The sequence below is a fragment of the Aythya marila genome (genome assembly GCF_965140915.1).
Source record: "Aythya marila genome assembly, chromosome: 1".
In the NCBI taxonomy this organism is placed as follows: Eukaryota; Metazoa; Chordata; class Aves; order Anseriformes; family Anatidae; genus Aythya; species Aythya marila.
This window is the reverse complement of record NC_139042.1, coordinates 30,217,893-30,234,111: the sequence shown is the minus strand read 5'-3', so window position 1 is coordinate 30,234,111 and position 16,219 is coordinate 30,217,893. Positions and strand designations below refer to the sequence as shown.

The following is a 16,219-nucleotide window of genomic DNA, read 5'->3' as shown; positions in this document are numbered from 1 at the left end:
CAGCCTGTGGGTTTCAGAGCATCAAGGCTCTCTGTAGAGACCACTCTGGAAGTGGCTGATGATGAAGTGACTGGCTCTAGAAGTCACTGGGCAGTGAGCTGTTGGAGTCTGGCAGCATACTTCAGGGGAGCATTGCATATGTTCCTCTGCTTCCTATATTTTTTCCTAGGCACCTGCTTTTAGCCACTGCCTTTACTTACTTGCCTTGTAGGAGAGGGGAAGGTCAGAGGATCAAAAATGGGAATCGTCACCAGAGGTATGAAGAGATGGAAACAGAGTTCACAGTTATGGGTAGCACTGGGCTAGACACATCTTAATCTGACCTAGTGCAGCCACTCGGAGGTTATGTCCTCACATAAAAATAAACCAAATAGGTGAGTGCTATAATACCATGCTGCCAAGTGTGATCAAACAGCTGTTGCTTGCTCCTCCACCAATGGAGAGTATGGGCACGCAAGCGTGGGAGGAAGCAGTACAATGGGTGTTTTGATCAAATTGACATCAGTGTATACATATATTTTTTCCACGAGCATTCACAGGGGCCAGAAAGTTTTTTTTCTGCAGTGTGTGTTGGTCAGCTCTGCCTTCAGCTCCCTGGCCTTTCTCAATTGCCCATTTGATGGCCCTTTTCTCACCAGGAAAAGAGGCAGGGAGGCAAGTGGAGGTGTCTTAGAGTGAGAACAGGTTGAACCCCCTCCGTGGGGAAGTTACTTTTTATTCCTACCACTGCAGTTGAAGGTAATTCACAGAAATTATAAAAATTACAGTTCCTACATGATACTTGCAGGGTTATACTGGTAAGTCATCGTGATTCAGCCCTTAATGAGAGGAATAGAAGTACTTGGTGTATATCATACTCAAAGTGATGTTGTTAAAACAACTGGTGGTATTTCTGACTTAGGCGCTTGATTTTGCACCTTTATCATTGTCATAACAGTATTAAATATGCAACTTCCAACTGGAAAGACAAGGCAGAAAAGGTAAGCATGCTGTTTAACTTGCTTCCTTTTCTGGCAACCCTACAGCGTTGTAACACGAGCACCCACCTGAGTGAACATATGCAAAATAAATTTGTTATATTAAATATTTATGGAGCGAAGAGGAAACATTATGGAAGCTTTATGTGGTCATTTTGTTTATATATAAAAGCAAGCCGCTGCCATCCTGGTTTGATAAATTATTCAAGTTCATCACTAGATCAAAGCATCTGATTGAACAAAACCACAACTACATCGAATTATCTCATATCAGCTACAATGTGAACTGGGAAGCTTTCAAGTGTTCTTTTTTTTTTTTCGTAAATTAAGAGGGAATTAGGTACTCTGAATCAAACGCCTGGCAAATGAAAGTTTTCCAGTAAATCTTGTAAATACAAAAGCTAAGAAGATATTTCAGGTGTTTTGAATTTTACCTGTGATTACCTGCTTGTGAATAGCTCATATTCCAAAAGTATTTCCTAGAACAAATGCAGAACTGTCAAATTCTCTGCTGCTTTCTCATGGGTGAAGTCACGCTACGGTGACCAAGTGGCACTGCTTTCTGATAAGACCGTGCTAACAGTTCCTAAGAGCCCAGCTGAAAGGCAAGGCAACCACAGAAGGTTTTTATTAATTGTTTGGGATCAAAATTGATTTTATTCTCTTTTTCTTTCTTTTCAACTCTAATGGCAATTTAAATCTCAATCAAGAATTAATTATAAGTGAAGGTTATAACCAAAAGCACTTAAGTGAAAATGGATGATGTGACATCTGAGGAGCAACAGCCTCCTCCAGACTTTGTGCTCATACAGGCTGTGTGTTTGACAGCACTGAGAGCACGCTTCTTTAAAACTTGGAGATTAGTTGAGAAGCTCATTAAGATTGTCTCGTCACTTTTTTTTTTGCTCATGTAGAGAAATGAGTCCACGAAGGGCTTTTCATGTCATCGTTCTGTGTGATGACATTTCTAGTTCTTGTCCTAGCAGATCAGCAGGAATCTGAGTTTCTCTCAGGTGAGCTTTCACATTTACTTTCTGCAGAAGTCCTAGAGATTGTTTTAGGTACAAGATTAATGGTTAATGAGAATTTTTGAAGGCATCACTTTGAAAACAATTTATTGTGGTGCGTGGAGGGGAAGGAGAAGGGATCATTATGTACACAGTGATAGAGTTCTAGTTGGAATGGCTTAAGAATATAAAAGAGGTGAGCATGTAAAGAATTGTGTTTTCCTATGTATCTTTTGTAGATGGCAAATGTATGTGGGCAAAGTCAGAGAAGTTCTGGGACAGGCAAACTCTTCTTCAGTTTGCATGCCTGAAATTTCAGGTGATTTGATTTTTAACAGTTTGGGAAAACTCGACTTAAAAGCACGTATTTTCTGATCCTTAACTTTGTAATACAGAGAGGTTAAAGAAGTTGATAGTTTCTAGTCTGTGGGTATTCCGGAGGGATCAGACTTACCCACTTGATAAAACCATAGTGGATTGTTTTGCAGTCACTGCTGCCTGGTCTCCCTCTGAATTCATCCCAGCAAGGGACCCAGTTACCTACAGTCATCGTGTGTTACAGGTGAACTGGGGTTTCACACAGAAGGATAAAGGGACATTGAGTTTGTATTCCCAGTCGCTATTACTGAAAATGGATTTGTTCCCTCTAAAAGCCGAGACAAAATTGTTTTCAGCCTACCAAACGTTAGCTCTTTTCCTCAGTTGTCACTTCTGGTATGCATTGCAGTGCATTTCACTTGGACAGTCCTAATGTTTATTTCCTTTTTTTCTCTACAAAATGAATATTCTGGGAAAGTTAAGAAACTGCTTGGTTGGATTTTCTGTCTCTAATGATATTTTACTTGAATTTTGATTTCATTTGAGCTGTGAATGATGGTAGAGCCCAGGGTTGGACGAAGCTTAAACTTTGAGTTAGTGCAGCTTCTTTTTGTGTGGCGTGTTGATTTTTCAGTCTGCCTCTGTGGAGTGACTGGTTTGTAATGCTTGTGGTTAAATTAGAGCTGTTCCGCCGAAGCTATTAAAACCTTGTTTAAAATATAAATTAGCAGATTTGATAAATTGTGAAGATGAGGAGAAAGAAGATATTTATTCCATTACTTACATTGATGCATCCTAAATGCCAGCAGGTGGTCTATTCAAAACTAATATTGCGAACTGCTTTTAGAAAGCTATTGTGCAAAGCAAGGGCTCTGTTAATTGCCTGTCTTTATGAACACCAATGATTAGTAGAAAATAGTAACTTGAGCATTGTAGGATGTCATTGCTGGAAGCCTGTTATGTCAAACTTTCTGCCAAACATTTTTATTAGCCGTCTGATAACTATACGGAACCAGAAAATGTTACGTTCTCTGCAGATTCAGCTCGTTTCCCAGCACAGAAGTAATCCCTCCCCAGCATTATCTGTTGGTTCACGTGCTTTAGCAATTGTTAATGCAGCAGCACAGCTGTAAATTTGATTTTAAGCGAGTTGAAATAATGAGTTCAACTTTCAAATCGAGTTGATTAATTTTTGAACCCTCTTTCAGTGTCACGTTTTTGGCAAACCCAGTACAATAGCATGAACACTAACGACTGTTCAGAAGAATTTATTCCATTTCAAATCCAGTCTGAGAGACTTGTTAGAAGCAGAACAGATTTTCAGCCTGCCTGTTCTGTGGAAATACTCTCCCTGCTGCTTAGCAGAGCAGTTAGGTGTGTGCGTGGCAGTCAGACAAGTACACAAAAAACCCAGCTAGACTCTCCGGCTGAACGACAGCATGAAGAAAACATATTACAAACAGCACAAAGCATTCAATCTGCGTTTACAGTGGTTAGCAGGTAATTTTTTTTTATTAAATTCAGGCATAAAATTCTCATTCAGCTTTAAGTAAGCCAGAGATGGATGTCGTTATGAGATTTACATACCATTAGCTCACATTAACTGATTAGCAGCCGAGCTCTGTGGCACGGGGCTGGTTAGATACGGTGTTTGTGATGCCAGGACGCTGTAGTTACAGGAGGTTTGCTGGCTGCATGCTCGTTTCCTCTGCCTTTTGCAATTACTTGATAAAATGAAGTGCATCGCTGTGAACAATAGACCCTTTCGAGCAATCCAGGCTGGTCAGCAGTCTAAACCCACATTTTAAAGCCATCATGATAGCCTCAAACTTAAGAGTCTCCAGGGTGCAGACAAAGGTGTTGTCCTCCTTCAGCACGAGCCGCATACCGTTTTCGGACTTGATGAAGTATTTGAATTGGATGATATTCGAAGACACAGAAAACTCCTCGGGAAAGCCATCCAGCCTGCTTTTGGACACCAGCACGATGCGGGATTTAATTTTTGCTATGAAATCGGGAGCGTTACAAAAGATCCTGAGACCCTGGGAACGGTCGTGGCTGTCAGTGATCTCCAGGAAAGTAGTCTCTCGAGACGCGAGCTGCTCCTTCTCCCACTTGGATTTCACTGCGTCTGATAACACCTTAAGCTGAAAAAAATCTGCTTCGTGTGCCAAAAGTTGATTTTCTCGAAACCCTTCCGGGAGCAGAAGTTCTCCATTTCGGAGGAAGTTCAGAATGTGCCTGAACAGGAGTCCATCTCTGTCTATGAAGTAATGTCCATCTGCATCGAAAGGGCACATTATCTTGCCGTTGATGATACCTTCAAGAAACGAGTCTGGATACTTGGTTAGCGTCTGTTTCTGCGTGATGTACAGATAGCCACCGACGTTCAGGGTAACCAGAGACGTTTTATAGTCCTTGTCTTGCTCCGAGCCTTCGGAGGCGCCGTGTTTTTCCTCAGATTCCTTTGCTCTTCGGTTTGATTTTCTCTCCATTCTCCAAGCGAGGACAAAAAGCCAGCAGTCCTGCTTTGTTCCCGTCAGCCTGAAAAGACGATTTTTTTTTTTTTTTTTAAAAGCACCTTTCTTCAGCTCCGGCACGATGTTGGAATGGAAATGCTGCTAGCATTGCTTGGTCTGTCAGCTGGCTTTTGCAGTAGGTGGCGTATCAGCTGTGTATGCAGGGAGATAGCAGGAATATGACTGTAAGGGGGAATTTGCATTTAACTGTGTAAGGGAAGAAGGGCATAGAAAGCATTTCTCTCCCTCCCTTACCTTTAAGTCTCAGAAGTTTTGAGGGTTCCTGACTGAAATGAACAATGCTGTTCTGAATGACACCTTGCTTTTAGTACTTTGAATGTATTTATAGTAGCAGCTGGCCAAATCATGTGCAGAGCTTATGGTGTTAAACAGGACAGCTTCATTTATGTTTCAAGGGTTTTAATCTCCCATTTTCCTTGTACTGCTTATGGCACCTGATGGGTGCACCAGGACAAGGCTGAAATTAAAAGCATCCCCCTTTGTAGGAGGGCGGGGGGGGGCTCATTTATCAGGTGTGTGCACATACTTCTCACTTACAGCACACGTGCACAGCACCAGGATGTTTCCCCAGCAGACGCTTTGGAAGGGATGTTGAAGACGTGTTGGGCTGACTGGTTTTAAGTTCGTGGCAACAGCTTCCATCCTCACTGAGGGGAGCATCTGCACCAGTACAAGAACTGCAGCCTAATAAGGTTTGGCTTCTTCCCTTCCCTATGCCATAGAAAAAAACTGTTTCAGGGAGGAGATAGGTTTAAAATGGTGATTTTCTTTAACCCACCAAGGCTGTCGAGCATCAATTCCTCCCCTCTCGGTAGCAACAACTGTGGAACAAAAGGTTCGTGTGCCTACAGATCCCGTGGAGCATCGCACAGCGCTATAGCTTAGCAACACTTCTGCACGGGGGGGGAAGCAGCAGAGCACGCGAACCAAATGGCTGGCTTCCCTCTGCGAGACTCTGCTCTGGGGCTCGCCTTCGGTGCCTTTTAGAAAAGGTTTCCCCTTTAAGCACTGGCAGCTCGGAGCAGGGAAGGGAAAGCTCTGCACTCCTCTGTGTGTGCATTTCCTTGGGGACAGGGAGGGGGGAGCTGCATGCAGCCAAAGCAGGGGCAGGAGCGAGCACCTACCTCGGGCTGGACGCGGGGAGGAGATCCCATCTTCTTCCAGATCTATTGTTCACTTTTACAGGTAGATTCCTCCTGCTTTGCACAATTAACGACAGAGAGACAGATTATCCCTTCAATTCTTCCACCCTATTCCTAAAGATATTATTCATACCGCTCCCACTGTCTCTAAGGCTGTTTATTGATACCGTGGAGTCATCACTGTAATATTTTATTAATTGGTAATTGAATCTAGTAGAAATAAATGCACTTTTTTTTTTTTTACTCGCTATTCTACTTGCCAGGGTGTCCCTAGCACTGATACGCTATTTTTTTTCTGCTGCTGTATGTGATATATTAGGAAGATATTATTCATTAGATTTGATTTATCAGGAATTAGTCATGGTTTTATTTTTAACTCTTTGATGCCATTGAAGCGTTTAGCATTGCTTCAGTCAGAGATTTCAACTAATTTCTTCCGATTTTTTTAAACATTTAGACTTTTTTCCAAAATTAACTTATTTCGTAATTATTGAGTGAATAATCAAGGAAATGAAAGAACAGAATAGTTTTAAGTATTTCTTCTTTTTTTGCCATTACAAGAGGCTTCTGTTCAAATTCAGTTTAATGTCAAATGATGGAAAATGTGGTTAACGTACTTAAATCATATAGAGCTACAGCGTTGAACCACGTTATTGGCTGTTAAACCCCAAGAAAATAATTTCTATGACATTTTTGTCTTACGCTCTGATCTTAAAATACTTTGGAGCTGAAAAGTGATGTCCTGGCAGAAGTAAGCAGGGATTTCCAAGGAGAGCTGGGGTTTCTAAAGGATATGACTTTTTTTTTTTTTTGTGGCAAGCTGATCTCTCTACATTTTACATAATCTTCTGAATGTTTTAACACTTGCAGTTGAAATTTTCTACTTTCCCGAATGAGTACGTATTCTTCGAAAGATCACGCAAAATCATTTTATCATATGAACCACTAAAATATTCAAAGTCTATCTGATGTGGCAAATACGCTGTGGAGATCATGAATATTTACATTCAAACCTTTGAGGCTTGAAAAATGTGGAGTTGACGTAAAACTTTCATTGCAACAAACCCCATGTAACTTTACTTCACATGCGTCTGTAACATGAAATTTGAAACAGGCACATCTCTGTGAAAAGGATATTTTGAAGGTGTTTGTCTAGAAAAGCGGAATTTCCTTTTTTTCTCTCTTTGTTCTTCCTCTAAAATATTGTCCAGAAGTTCATTTTGGTAAAGGTTCACAACTTTAGAGACGTTTTCCCCAGTCTTTTCACCCCAGAGTCTGCGTGGTGCACCGGGAGAGCAGTGAGATGTGCTCGGTGTGTCTTAGTCCTTTCTGCTTCCAAATGGACCATGAGGGAGCGACTTGCTGCTGAATGCTGTCCTGTGCTGTGAGTGAGCTGCCTGTTTCTGCCCTGTACAGCTGAGTTGTGCTTGCTGCTGTGGGTAGGTAGCAATCCCAAAATAACCATTGCTTCACAAATCGCTGCTGTGTCACCTGGCTGCTGGGGTTGGCCATTCAAGCGGCGCTATCACACCAGTTCAGCTCCTTCTCAGGCAAGCCAGCCCAGAGACAGTGAAAATTGCAGTGCTGCTATCTGTCAGCTACACAGAAAATCAAATCTGAGAAGCAGGGCAGGGATCTGCCCCTCATTTTGTGATATGTGCTTCCTTTTGGAGAAAAACCAACCTTGCTCCTCCTCAGCTTCCTTCTCCTCCTGAACCTCCTGGTCTGGAAGTAGCGCTCAGTGGAGCTGAGGATTCAGTGCTGGAGCACACGACAGAGAAGTCAGCAGTTTACCAAGGGTTGAGCTTACTCATGCATCTGAACAACATCAGCTTCACTGAGAGACTGTTATCAGTGCAAATGACCCAGGTTACAGAAAACAGCTATTTTTATTTATTACAGCACAAAAGGCTATGAGGAGAACTCTACAGCTGAAAGAGGTGGGGAATTTTAGAAGTGTGTTAGGAAACCCTCCTAATAAAGTCTGTTTGGGTTATCAAGGCAATGTGCTAGTTATTTAATGTCATAACACAGAAAATTGGCCAGGTTGTGGGATAATTAAACCGTTCAATAGTTACTGTCTCACAGTAACAGTAGCACAGGCATTCTCATCCCAGTAATAACTCCAGGATGTTGCTTAACAGCTGTTGAAGACAAGCTCTACACGCTAATTAAAATTGAAGAACTTCAAACAAGGAAGTCTGAACAATTTGCATTCAAGAGTTTTAAAGGAGCTGTCTAGGAAACTCCATCAGCAGTTGCTGTTGATATTTTTCAGTAAATTTTGAGCACTGCAGTGCTCCAGGACTGAAGAAATAAATCCTGTGCCCGTGTTTGAAAGGTAAATCGGACGACTCAGGTACTCAGGAACAGAAAGTGACTATGAGAAACAGCAGAACATCTGACTTGGAAGTCAATTAGTTGAAGATTAAGGGAGAGTAATATAATCCTAATCAATGTGGGTGGAAGGAAAAGGGACTGTACCTTTTCCTTGTTGTTTTTGCAATTTGTTCAGCAAGGAGGTAGTGTTTTTTTTTTCTGTTAAATCTCTGAGTAGGTCCCATTTGTCAAAATACAAAAATTATATAAATTACACAATTACATAAAATACCAGAATTATCTGCCAGGTTTCAAACTGGTGCATTTAAGCAGCGAATTATCTCTAAAGTGTTGCTGTGGTTTGGGTTCTCAGTCCTATTTATTTTTAGTCAGCAGGAGACAGCTACTGATAAAGTCTGGAGATGATATAGACTGGGAGTGTAGTAGACAAGGAGACGCTTACTGATGCACAATCATTTGGGTAGCTGGGTAGGGTATTTTAATATGGCCAAGTAGGAATTTTTATGCCTAGGAATACACCGTAGGTGGAGCTTGCAGTCCATATGCTTGTGGGAGGGGTAGGGCAAAGGCTCTGGCCTGTGGGCAGTGGATGCATCCCCAACAACTGAAGTGAACTGCTGTGGGAAGTGGTCAGCAAACTGGATCCTGTCCCGTTCACCATCAGGCCTGCCTGTGAGGACGATGGCTCAGGAGAGATGGTAATAAATGGAAATTTCTCAGACCAATTAAGAAGCTGAAAAACATGGCTATTAGAAGATTTGAGGAAACATGGTTTGTTAGGCTTAATAGAGGGTGAGAGTATGTAAGTGCCTGGATGGGCAGAAAACTTTTATTCCCAGCTCTTCAACTGAGCACTTACAGGTCTAACAAGATCTAGGGGCTGAAAATTAGAGCTAGGTGCAGTCGGACGGAAAAATTACCGCAAAAAATCTGCAAGGCAAGCTGTCTCTTTCTTTCTTTCAAAAAACAAAATAAAAACATCTGCATCGTTCCAATAAATTTCTCCAGTGCCTGTTTACTAAGATTTCCTTAAGTGTTTTCATGGAACCATGGACTAAGTGGGCTTGGAAGGGACCTTAAAGATCATCTAGATCCAGCCCCCTGCCATGGGCAGGGACACCTCCCACATGCCCAAAGCCCCATCCAGCCTGGCCTTGAGCACCTCCAGGGATGGGGCAGCCACAGCTTCTCTGGGCAGCCTGTGCCAGGGCCTCACCACCCTCTGAGTGAAGGATACCTGAGGAACTGAGGTATTTTTAAAGGGAAATTGCTACTTTCAAGCCTTATTCATCCTTTGGATTCTAGGTTAACGTGATACGAAAGTGTCAAGGCAGACATATAGCACTTTGCATGTCTTTTCATTGCAGCTCTGGCCTTGCAGCAGGTGAGAGGAGACCTGTTTCTGAAGTTACCAAGCATCAGTTGGTGATTTAAGGCTAAGTAGGCTGTGAAAGGAGTAAAAATAGTGTTTCCTCACTAGATCCTTGCATTTGGGAGTTTGCGTGCATCTTTGCAGATTTATTCCGATAGCATCTCTGGATGTTTTCAAATCCCCAGGAGAGTCCAGGGAAAGTGGGACACAACCCTCAGCTTCTGGACAGGGGATGGGTTTTAACAGCAGGCTGGGCTAGCTGGAAGGCCACCTTGTCAGACACTGTGGGCAGCCTTGTACTGGGAAGCAGCTGGAGCATTAAAAACCAAGTCCAGACCATTGGTAATTAAAAGAAGTTATCTCTGAAGACATAAACCATGAGGTAGTACTAAGGATAAGCATGGTTAATGGGTAGGTTCAAACAACTGTACTTCACTTCTAGAATAGTTGGTGTGGGGGACCTATTTGGTCCACTGATACTAATTCTTCAGATTTTAAGAGTGTGGCTTCAAAATAAAAGATTTAAACTTCTTTACCGAAATGGTTGTGAGGCATTGGAACAGGCTGCCCAGGGAAGTGGTGGAGTCCCCATCCCTGGAGGTCTTTAAAAGACGTTTAGATGTAGAGCTTAGGGATATGGTTTAGTGGGGACTGTTAGCGTTAGGTCAGAGGTTGGACTCGATGATCTTGAGGTCTCTTCCAACCTAGAAATTCTGTGATTCTGTGAAAATTCAGCAAGAATTTTGTGCAGAGATTGACAATGGCCTGTCAGTATTAGACAACTGGCCCAGATGGCTTGGGTAAGTACGGGCTAATCAGCCTTGTTCCATGCAAACCAAGGGAAAAATTGTCATTGAGTTGAGTGGATAGAAGAGAACAGAAATTAAACGACTAGCATGGCTTTACGTGAAGGTTTTCCAGTCAAGTATTTCATTTCTAGTTTCAAGTATTCAAGTCAGGTATTTAATTTCTAGTATTTTATTTCTGGTGTCGTTTATTTTGGAGCTGACAAGTCCGTCTCATAAAGCACCAGCACGTTTGCAGCCTGCTTAGCATTTCGTATTGCACGTAATCTGAAATCTTAAAACGTTCTGCTTTTTGTTTAAAAAAAAAAAGAAATACCAAGCATGGAATAAGATGAAAAACTCGCTGACAGTGATCAGAAGGCAATTACCAGTCGGAAGGCATTTGGGTTGTAGTTTGAAGGGCTTCCTCCAGCATTAGCGAGGAGGACAGCGGGAAGTGAAAATGCCTGCTTATAGGATGTGTCGTGGTTGACACAAACGCTGGTCAGACGGTGAATAAATATGGCAGGACTGTCACGGTGTGACCTGGATCACTTAATTCACAGAATCCAGTTAAAGAAAACGTATTTTAACCAAGCCAGAGGCAATTACATACCTCGGAACAGGGAATGCAGAGCACAGAGGTAAAACGCGAGGTTTTGCAAGACTCCAACTAGATGCATTAGTGATAAAATCGGCACTCAGCTCCATCGAGCTTGATTTTCAGAGAGCAATTGATCTTGGGGGGCAACCACCAACATGGGGCAGTTCATCGAATCCTAATAGCGAGGCGGGAATTGCCTTCTGAAAGTCGTCCTCCCTCTCTTGAATTCAGTCGGCTGAATAACCTTATGATGGCTAAGGTGAGGTAAAATAAATTGCAACCTCTTGTCCTCTATCTGTTATTTTATATCCATCTCTCATTTAGGCAGGACGAGTACAGGAGTATTACATCCGTTTTCTGGCCTCCATATTCGTAAAATGTCAGCGAAAGATTGAACAAAGCGCGGATATGAACCACAAAACTTTAAGTGTGGCATAAAGTGCCTTATGGGGAGATAATGCACGAGCTTTAACTACTTCATTTATTGAAAAGATGATTGAGAAGTGACTTGATTACAACGTCAAAGCGCTTTCCCAGGGTGAAAATACCAGGTACTAAAAGGCTCTTTAGCATAGTATAGAAAGACATAATAAGAACTGAATGCCAGAAGCTGGAGACAAATTCCTATTAGAAATTAAGCACCGATATTAGCAGCACTTTAGTCACACGCAGGTTGCTAGGTTCTGTGCAGAAGAAAGAAGATAAAATTTAATTGCCTGTAGTATACGGGAGTTCAGGCAAATTGGCCGGGTTGTTTCTCTTCCTCATGAACCTCAGGAACCAATAACAACAGAAATGTTTTCATAAAAATGTTGCTTTGTGTTCAAAACTACCTGCAAAAGTGTGGTATTCTTCTTCCTTAAAAGGATCTAGTGAATTTCTAAGCCAAAGCAAGAAGTTTTAAATTAAATCATTTTTTTAAATAGTTGGTGTTGAAGTAATTGCTGTCTGCATTATTCAGGGGGAGCAGGCTTAGAGTTCCAGATGTGGTAATATTTCAGCCGATAAGGCATTGGAAAAAAATTACAGGCATCTCAGAAAGAGCCTTGTGTTACTTGACATTACTTCTTTTAAGTGTTTCTGTCCTTTTGGTGACATTGTCAGCAGGAACTGGCAGTGACGATGTGCTACCCTACACCAACAGCAAGACGAGAATGCCTTTTGGAAGGAAATCTCAGATCATGAGAGTTAATCAAGCTATTAAAGTGAAGAAACTCATATTTTCTTGTTATCCAAGGCTATTCCAAAGGTGTGCATTTTACACATATTGCACTGGCTATACTCAAAAGAAACAGTAAAAATTGACACCACCACCCCCGTCCATGCACTAGAACATCATAGTAGAAATTCAGACCCCAGAAATATTTTGCCACGGTCATTTCTTTCTTCCCTTCTGCATAAGGTTGCTCTTAGTTTTTAGACTTCTAGACTTTTTTTTTTTTTTTTTTTTTTTTTTTTTTTTTTTTTTAGAGTAGGCTGGTACTATTGTACTGCTCTGGTAGGCGTTGTTGCTTTAGGCAAAAAGGTGTTCACATTGGATGACAAAGTGACTGTTAGAGAGGTGAATGTGGGGAGAGCAGTATTGACTAGAACCTGGTGGGTGATCTTCTGTGTTGTGAACAGCAAGATTTTATTTCTTTTTCCCCAAGTGTTAGCATATGTATTACTTGTTTTTTATCATAATAAGATGATTTTTTTTTTCTGAAAGTAAAGATGAAATCGAAGCTTATCTTTTATACCATTACTTTAGGATATTTTGGTGGTTAGGTTCTCTTTGTGTTTTTTTTTTTTTTTTTTTTTTTTCTTTTCTTGGACACTGTGACTGTATTCAATGCACATTTTTGGAAAACTCTTCCTAGGTAAGTTGAGTGCAACAATCTAAAGAAAGGAAGACCGCCCAGTTACCAGCCTTTTATTTAAAATTTCATCTTTGTGATTCATTCTTGCTATGTAAAACATCTGATGGCCAAATAAAGATGTGTTGGGGATACCTGCTGTGCAAGCATGTTTTGCCTGCTTCTTTCTTCGCTGTCAAAATAGCAGAGATTTCAGAATATGATTTGGGAACTTACATTATATTTCCTAAATGCTGAATTAGAATGCTGAAACAGAATTCAAATACTGACCGTGTTGGTGACTTTTATTTTAATGTCCAATTTTGCTTTGTTTTTTCCTACTAGATAAACTTTCCCTGGAAGGAATAGTGGTGCAACGTGCTGAATGCAGACCTGCAGCTAGTGAAAATTACATGAAGCTGAAAAGGTAGGACAGCGCTATTAGAAATGGATATGTAATATCTTATGTTGATGCTTTTATTATTGTCTTCCTAGGGATGGACAACTTCAGCATTTTAGTGGTTTTATGTAGGATTTATATAGGATTGGAACTGTTCTTGATTTTGGAGTGGATTTACAGTAAAGGAATGGAGGCTGGCGTGAGGCTTATGCCTCCCTCTGGTGTTGTCTGGTGGGGTGATGTGGACTTGTGTGTTTCTTTGTGTACAAAACTCTTATTAGAGCACTCGTATAAATGCATGTCTGTATTTAAATGTGATCAAAACAGAATTTACTGAAGCCTTAAGGGTTTGTTTGTCTGGTTATAGGACCAGCTTCTGGTATATAGGTGTCTGTGTGGATTGTCCAAAGTCAATTCCACTGAACACTTAAAACTCTGCTATGCTAGACAAAGAGCACCTCTGGGAAGATATTTTAAATAGCCGGAATAGGAAAGAATTTAGGGAGAAGTGCTCAACCTAAACTGGGATGCTTGATAGAAAAAGTAATGGAGGTGACATGGAAATCACAAGACACAAATTTTACAGTCTCAGTGACTTTGGAAAATTTCATGCAGTGCATCTAGAAGTCACCATGTGATTCATGTATCATTTGCATAATTAACTGGCGATGCTCTCTATTAATAAATCAGATTTGGGATTCAATCATGCACTATATTAAATACATACTTATATATTTTAAATGTGAGTTTTCATTACATCATCCTCTTACGTTGTTAGTTGGTTGTATATGGAGAAATGCAAGGCAGGACATTTCAGAAAGACAATTGCCAGTGTTACAGACTTGGTTTAAAAACCTTCAAAATAAATGCAGGAAAGGCAAAATGATGTTTTGATGTTTTTCCCCAATTCCTGATCTGTTTGCTGTGCATCGTATACCACATTTACAGCATCTTATGTTTTATTAACTTCCTCTGCGATCCAAACTGCTCCAGTATTTCCTGATTGTGTTTATTCAATTCGGAGACGTTATGTTCTAGCTGCTGGCACATCAGTGCCATAACTTTGCTCATGTGCAGTGAGCTAGTTCATTTCAGACTGTGTTCTCTGATTGCTGTCATGATTTTTGTCATCAGTGTGAAATGGAGTATGAAGCAAAGGCGATGTTACTAGAACAGGACTCATTTCAATCTGGCTAATTTAAATGTATATGAATATCGTCTGTGCAATGTATTTGCTTCATAATTGTTTTAATCACAGGTTGCTTGATCCAAGCGCTTTTCTGCATTTTGTACACAGCCTTCTGTTCCTCAGCAGAAAAGCTTCCATGGTAAGGCCACAGCAGGAGGCCAAAACCAAACTGACACATTACCCAAACTTCACATTTTTCAGCACATGCATACCCCTTCTGATCTCTGATTTTCTTTGTGTGTAGAGCTCCTACAGGAGCAACAAAGATACAAACCATGAAAGCAGGTTCTGTCTTTAGAAGCGCTGAGAAGCTGAAAACTGACTGCACCCTTTTTTTTTATTATTTTTTTCCTTTGCTGTGGAGGAATTGTCAGGCTGTCTATGCCTAGTTTCTAACTTTGCACGTTGTTAGAAGAAAAAAATAATCTCATCTGGTGGAAATCAGCGTGAGATTTAGCAGATCTAGCAGTCAGAGCCCCAGAAGAAATTGGTTTATGTCCAAATACCGTTTCTGGTATTTCAGCAGCAGAATCTAACTTTTCTCTCCCTTTCTATTCTCTCCCACCCTCAGCATGGTGCAGTGTGTATTTGTACTGGGGGAAAAAAATAAAAGCGAGAGCATTGAAGATAAACCACATAAATTATAGAATTGTGTTATATTAAACCATTTTTATTCCCTTTTTTATTTACTATTGTGCTGTACGTGAGAGAGACTCTCCAAAGGTGGAATTGATAATATTGAGAAAACAGCAAATCTGTTGTGTAGGCTTCGAGTGCTACAACAGCAAATTGACTTTGGGAAGGAAATAAAATTAAATGATAAGTGCAGTTGCTTCAAACTTGGGAGACCTTGAAAATGAAGTTAAGCTGCACACTCCAATAACTCTCATCGTTTGTTTTCCGAGAGCTGGCAGTGACCAAAAGGAATTAGATGCCTCCCTGGTATCGAACGAAGACACGGATCCCTTCTCTTTTACCCTCTGGATCTGGGTCAAGGAAATAGGCTAATGGGGACGACGTGCTGCCTCCCATTTGGTTTCTGGCCTGTTTTGTTGAGTTTTGACTGGAGGACGGAGCGATGGTCTTGTGACGGGCCTGCCAGCAGTTAGGTGGGAGATGAGTGTGATACGTGGGTTTTAGGATGGGTAATGAAAGCACAGAATTAGACACATGCATAGGGGTGAAAATGTTGTCAAGCCTAGCAGATGATGGCTGGTTTTCCCTTTGGTTTGATTATGGGAAGGCTGTAGACAGCTTAAGTTCAGAACCATTTAAATACAAGGTGCAGAGGGGTCTCCTGTCAGGAAGGTTGAACAGAAGTTGCGTGACCTTCACTTGGTATTACCTGTTTTGTTATTTATTATCAGGTTTTGTTGTTGGCAGATTTATTTGTTCCATTTCCCTGAACTTCAGGCCCTAGAAGGGGATCAAATGCCGTGAAACACTCGCAGCACCCGAGGCAGGCTGCCTTCCCCTAGGCAGTCTCCAGATCAGCCCAGCTGGTCCCACCCAAACTGGATTATGTTCTCCATCTCACCGTGGTCGGCTTTACACCACGAGGAGGTGTTGTCTGTCACTTAATGTTGTCTCTTAAGCTTAAGAGATGTTCATTTGCATTACTTTCATTGCGTGGTCCCAGCGTTTCATTGCCTTGGAGTTAATGACTTCCCCAAGAGAGAGGCCCCCCAGGAGGCTAGAACTGGGCACAGG

The 16,219-nt window shown here is 41.4% G+C and overlaps 2 protein-coding genes across 2 annotated transcripts in view; one reads left to right on the top strand and one right to left on the bottom strand.

The window, feature by feature from the left end:
• The window catches only part of GTF2F2 (general transcription factor IIF subunit 2), an 83,009-nt gene that overhangs the window by 23,883 nt on the left and 42,907 nt on the right, over window positions 1-16,219 (top strand). The window contains exon 6 of the mRNA XM_082775333.1: window positions 13,266-13,347. Within this exon, the coding sequence (XP_082631459.1) occupies window positions 13,266-13,347 (82 nt within the window). The remainder of the gene's footprint in view (window positions 1-13,265; window positions 13,348-16,219) is intronic.
• KCTD4 (potassium channel tetramerization domain containing 4) lies at window positions 4,024-5,335 on the bottom strand (the record flags this gene model as incomplete). The annotated part of the gene is made up of 1 exon (XM_082775346.1): window positions 4,024-5,335. The coding sequence occupies exon 1, from the start codon at window positions 4,795-4,797 to the stop codon at window positions 4,024-4,026; it is 774 nt and encodes a 257-aa protein (XP_082631472.1). The 5' UTR covers window positions 4,798-5,335.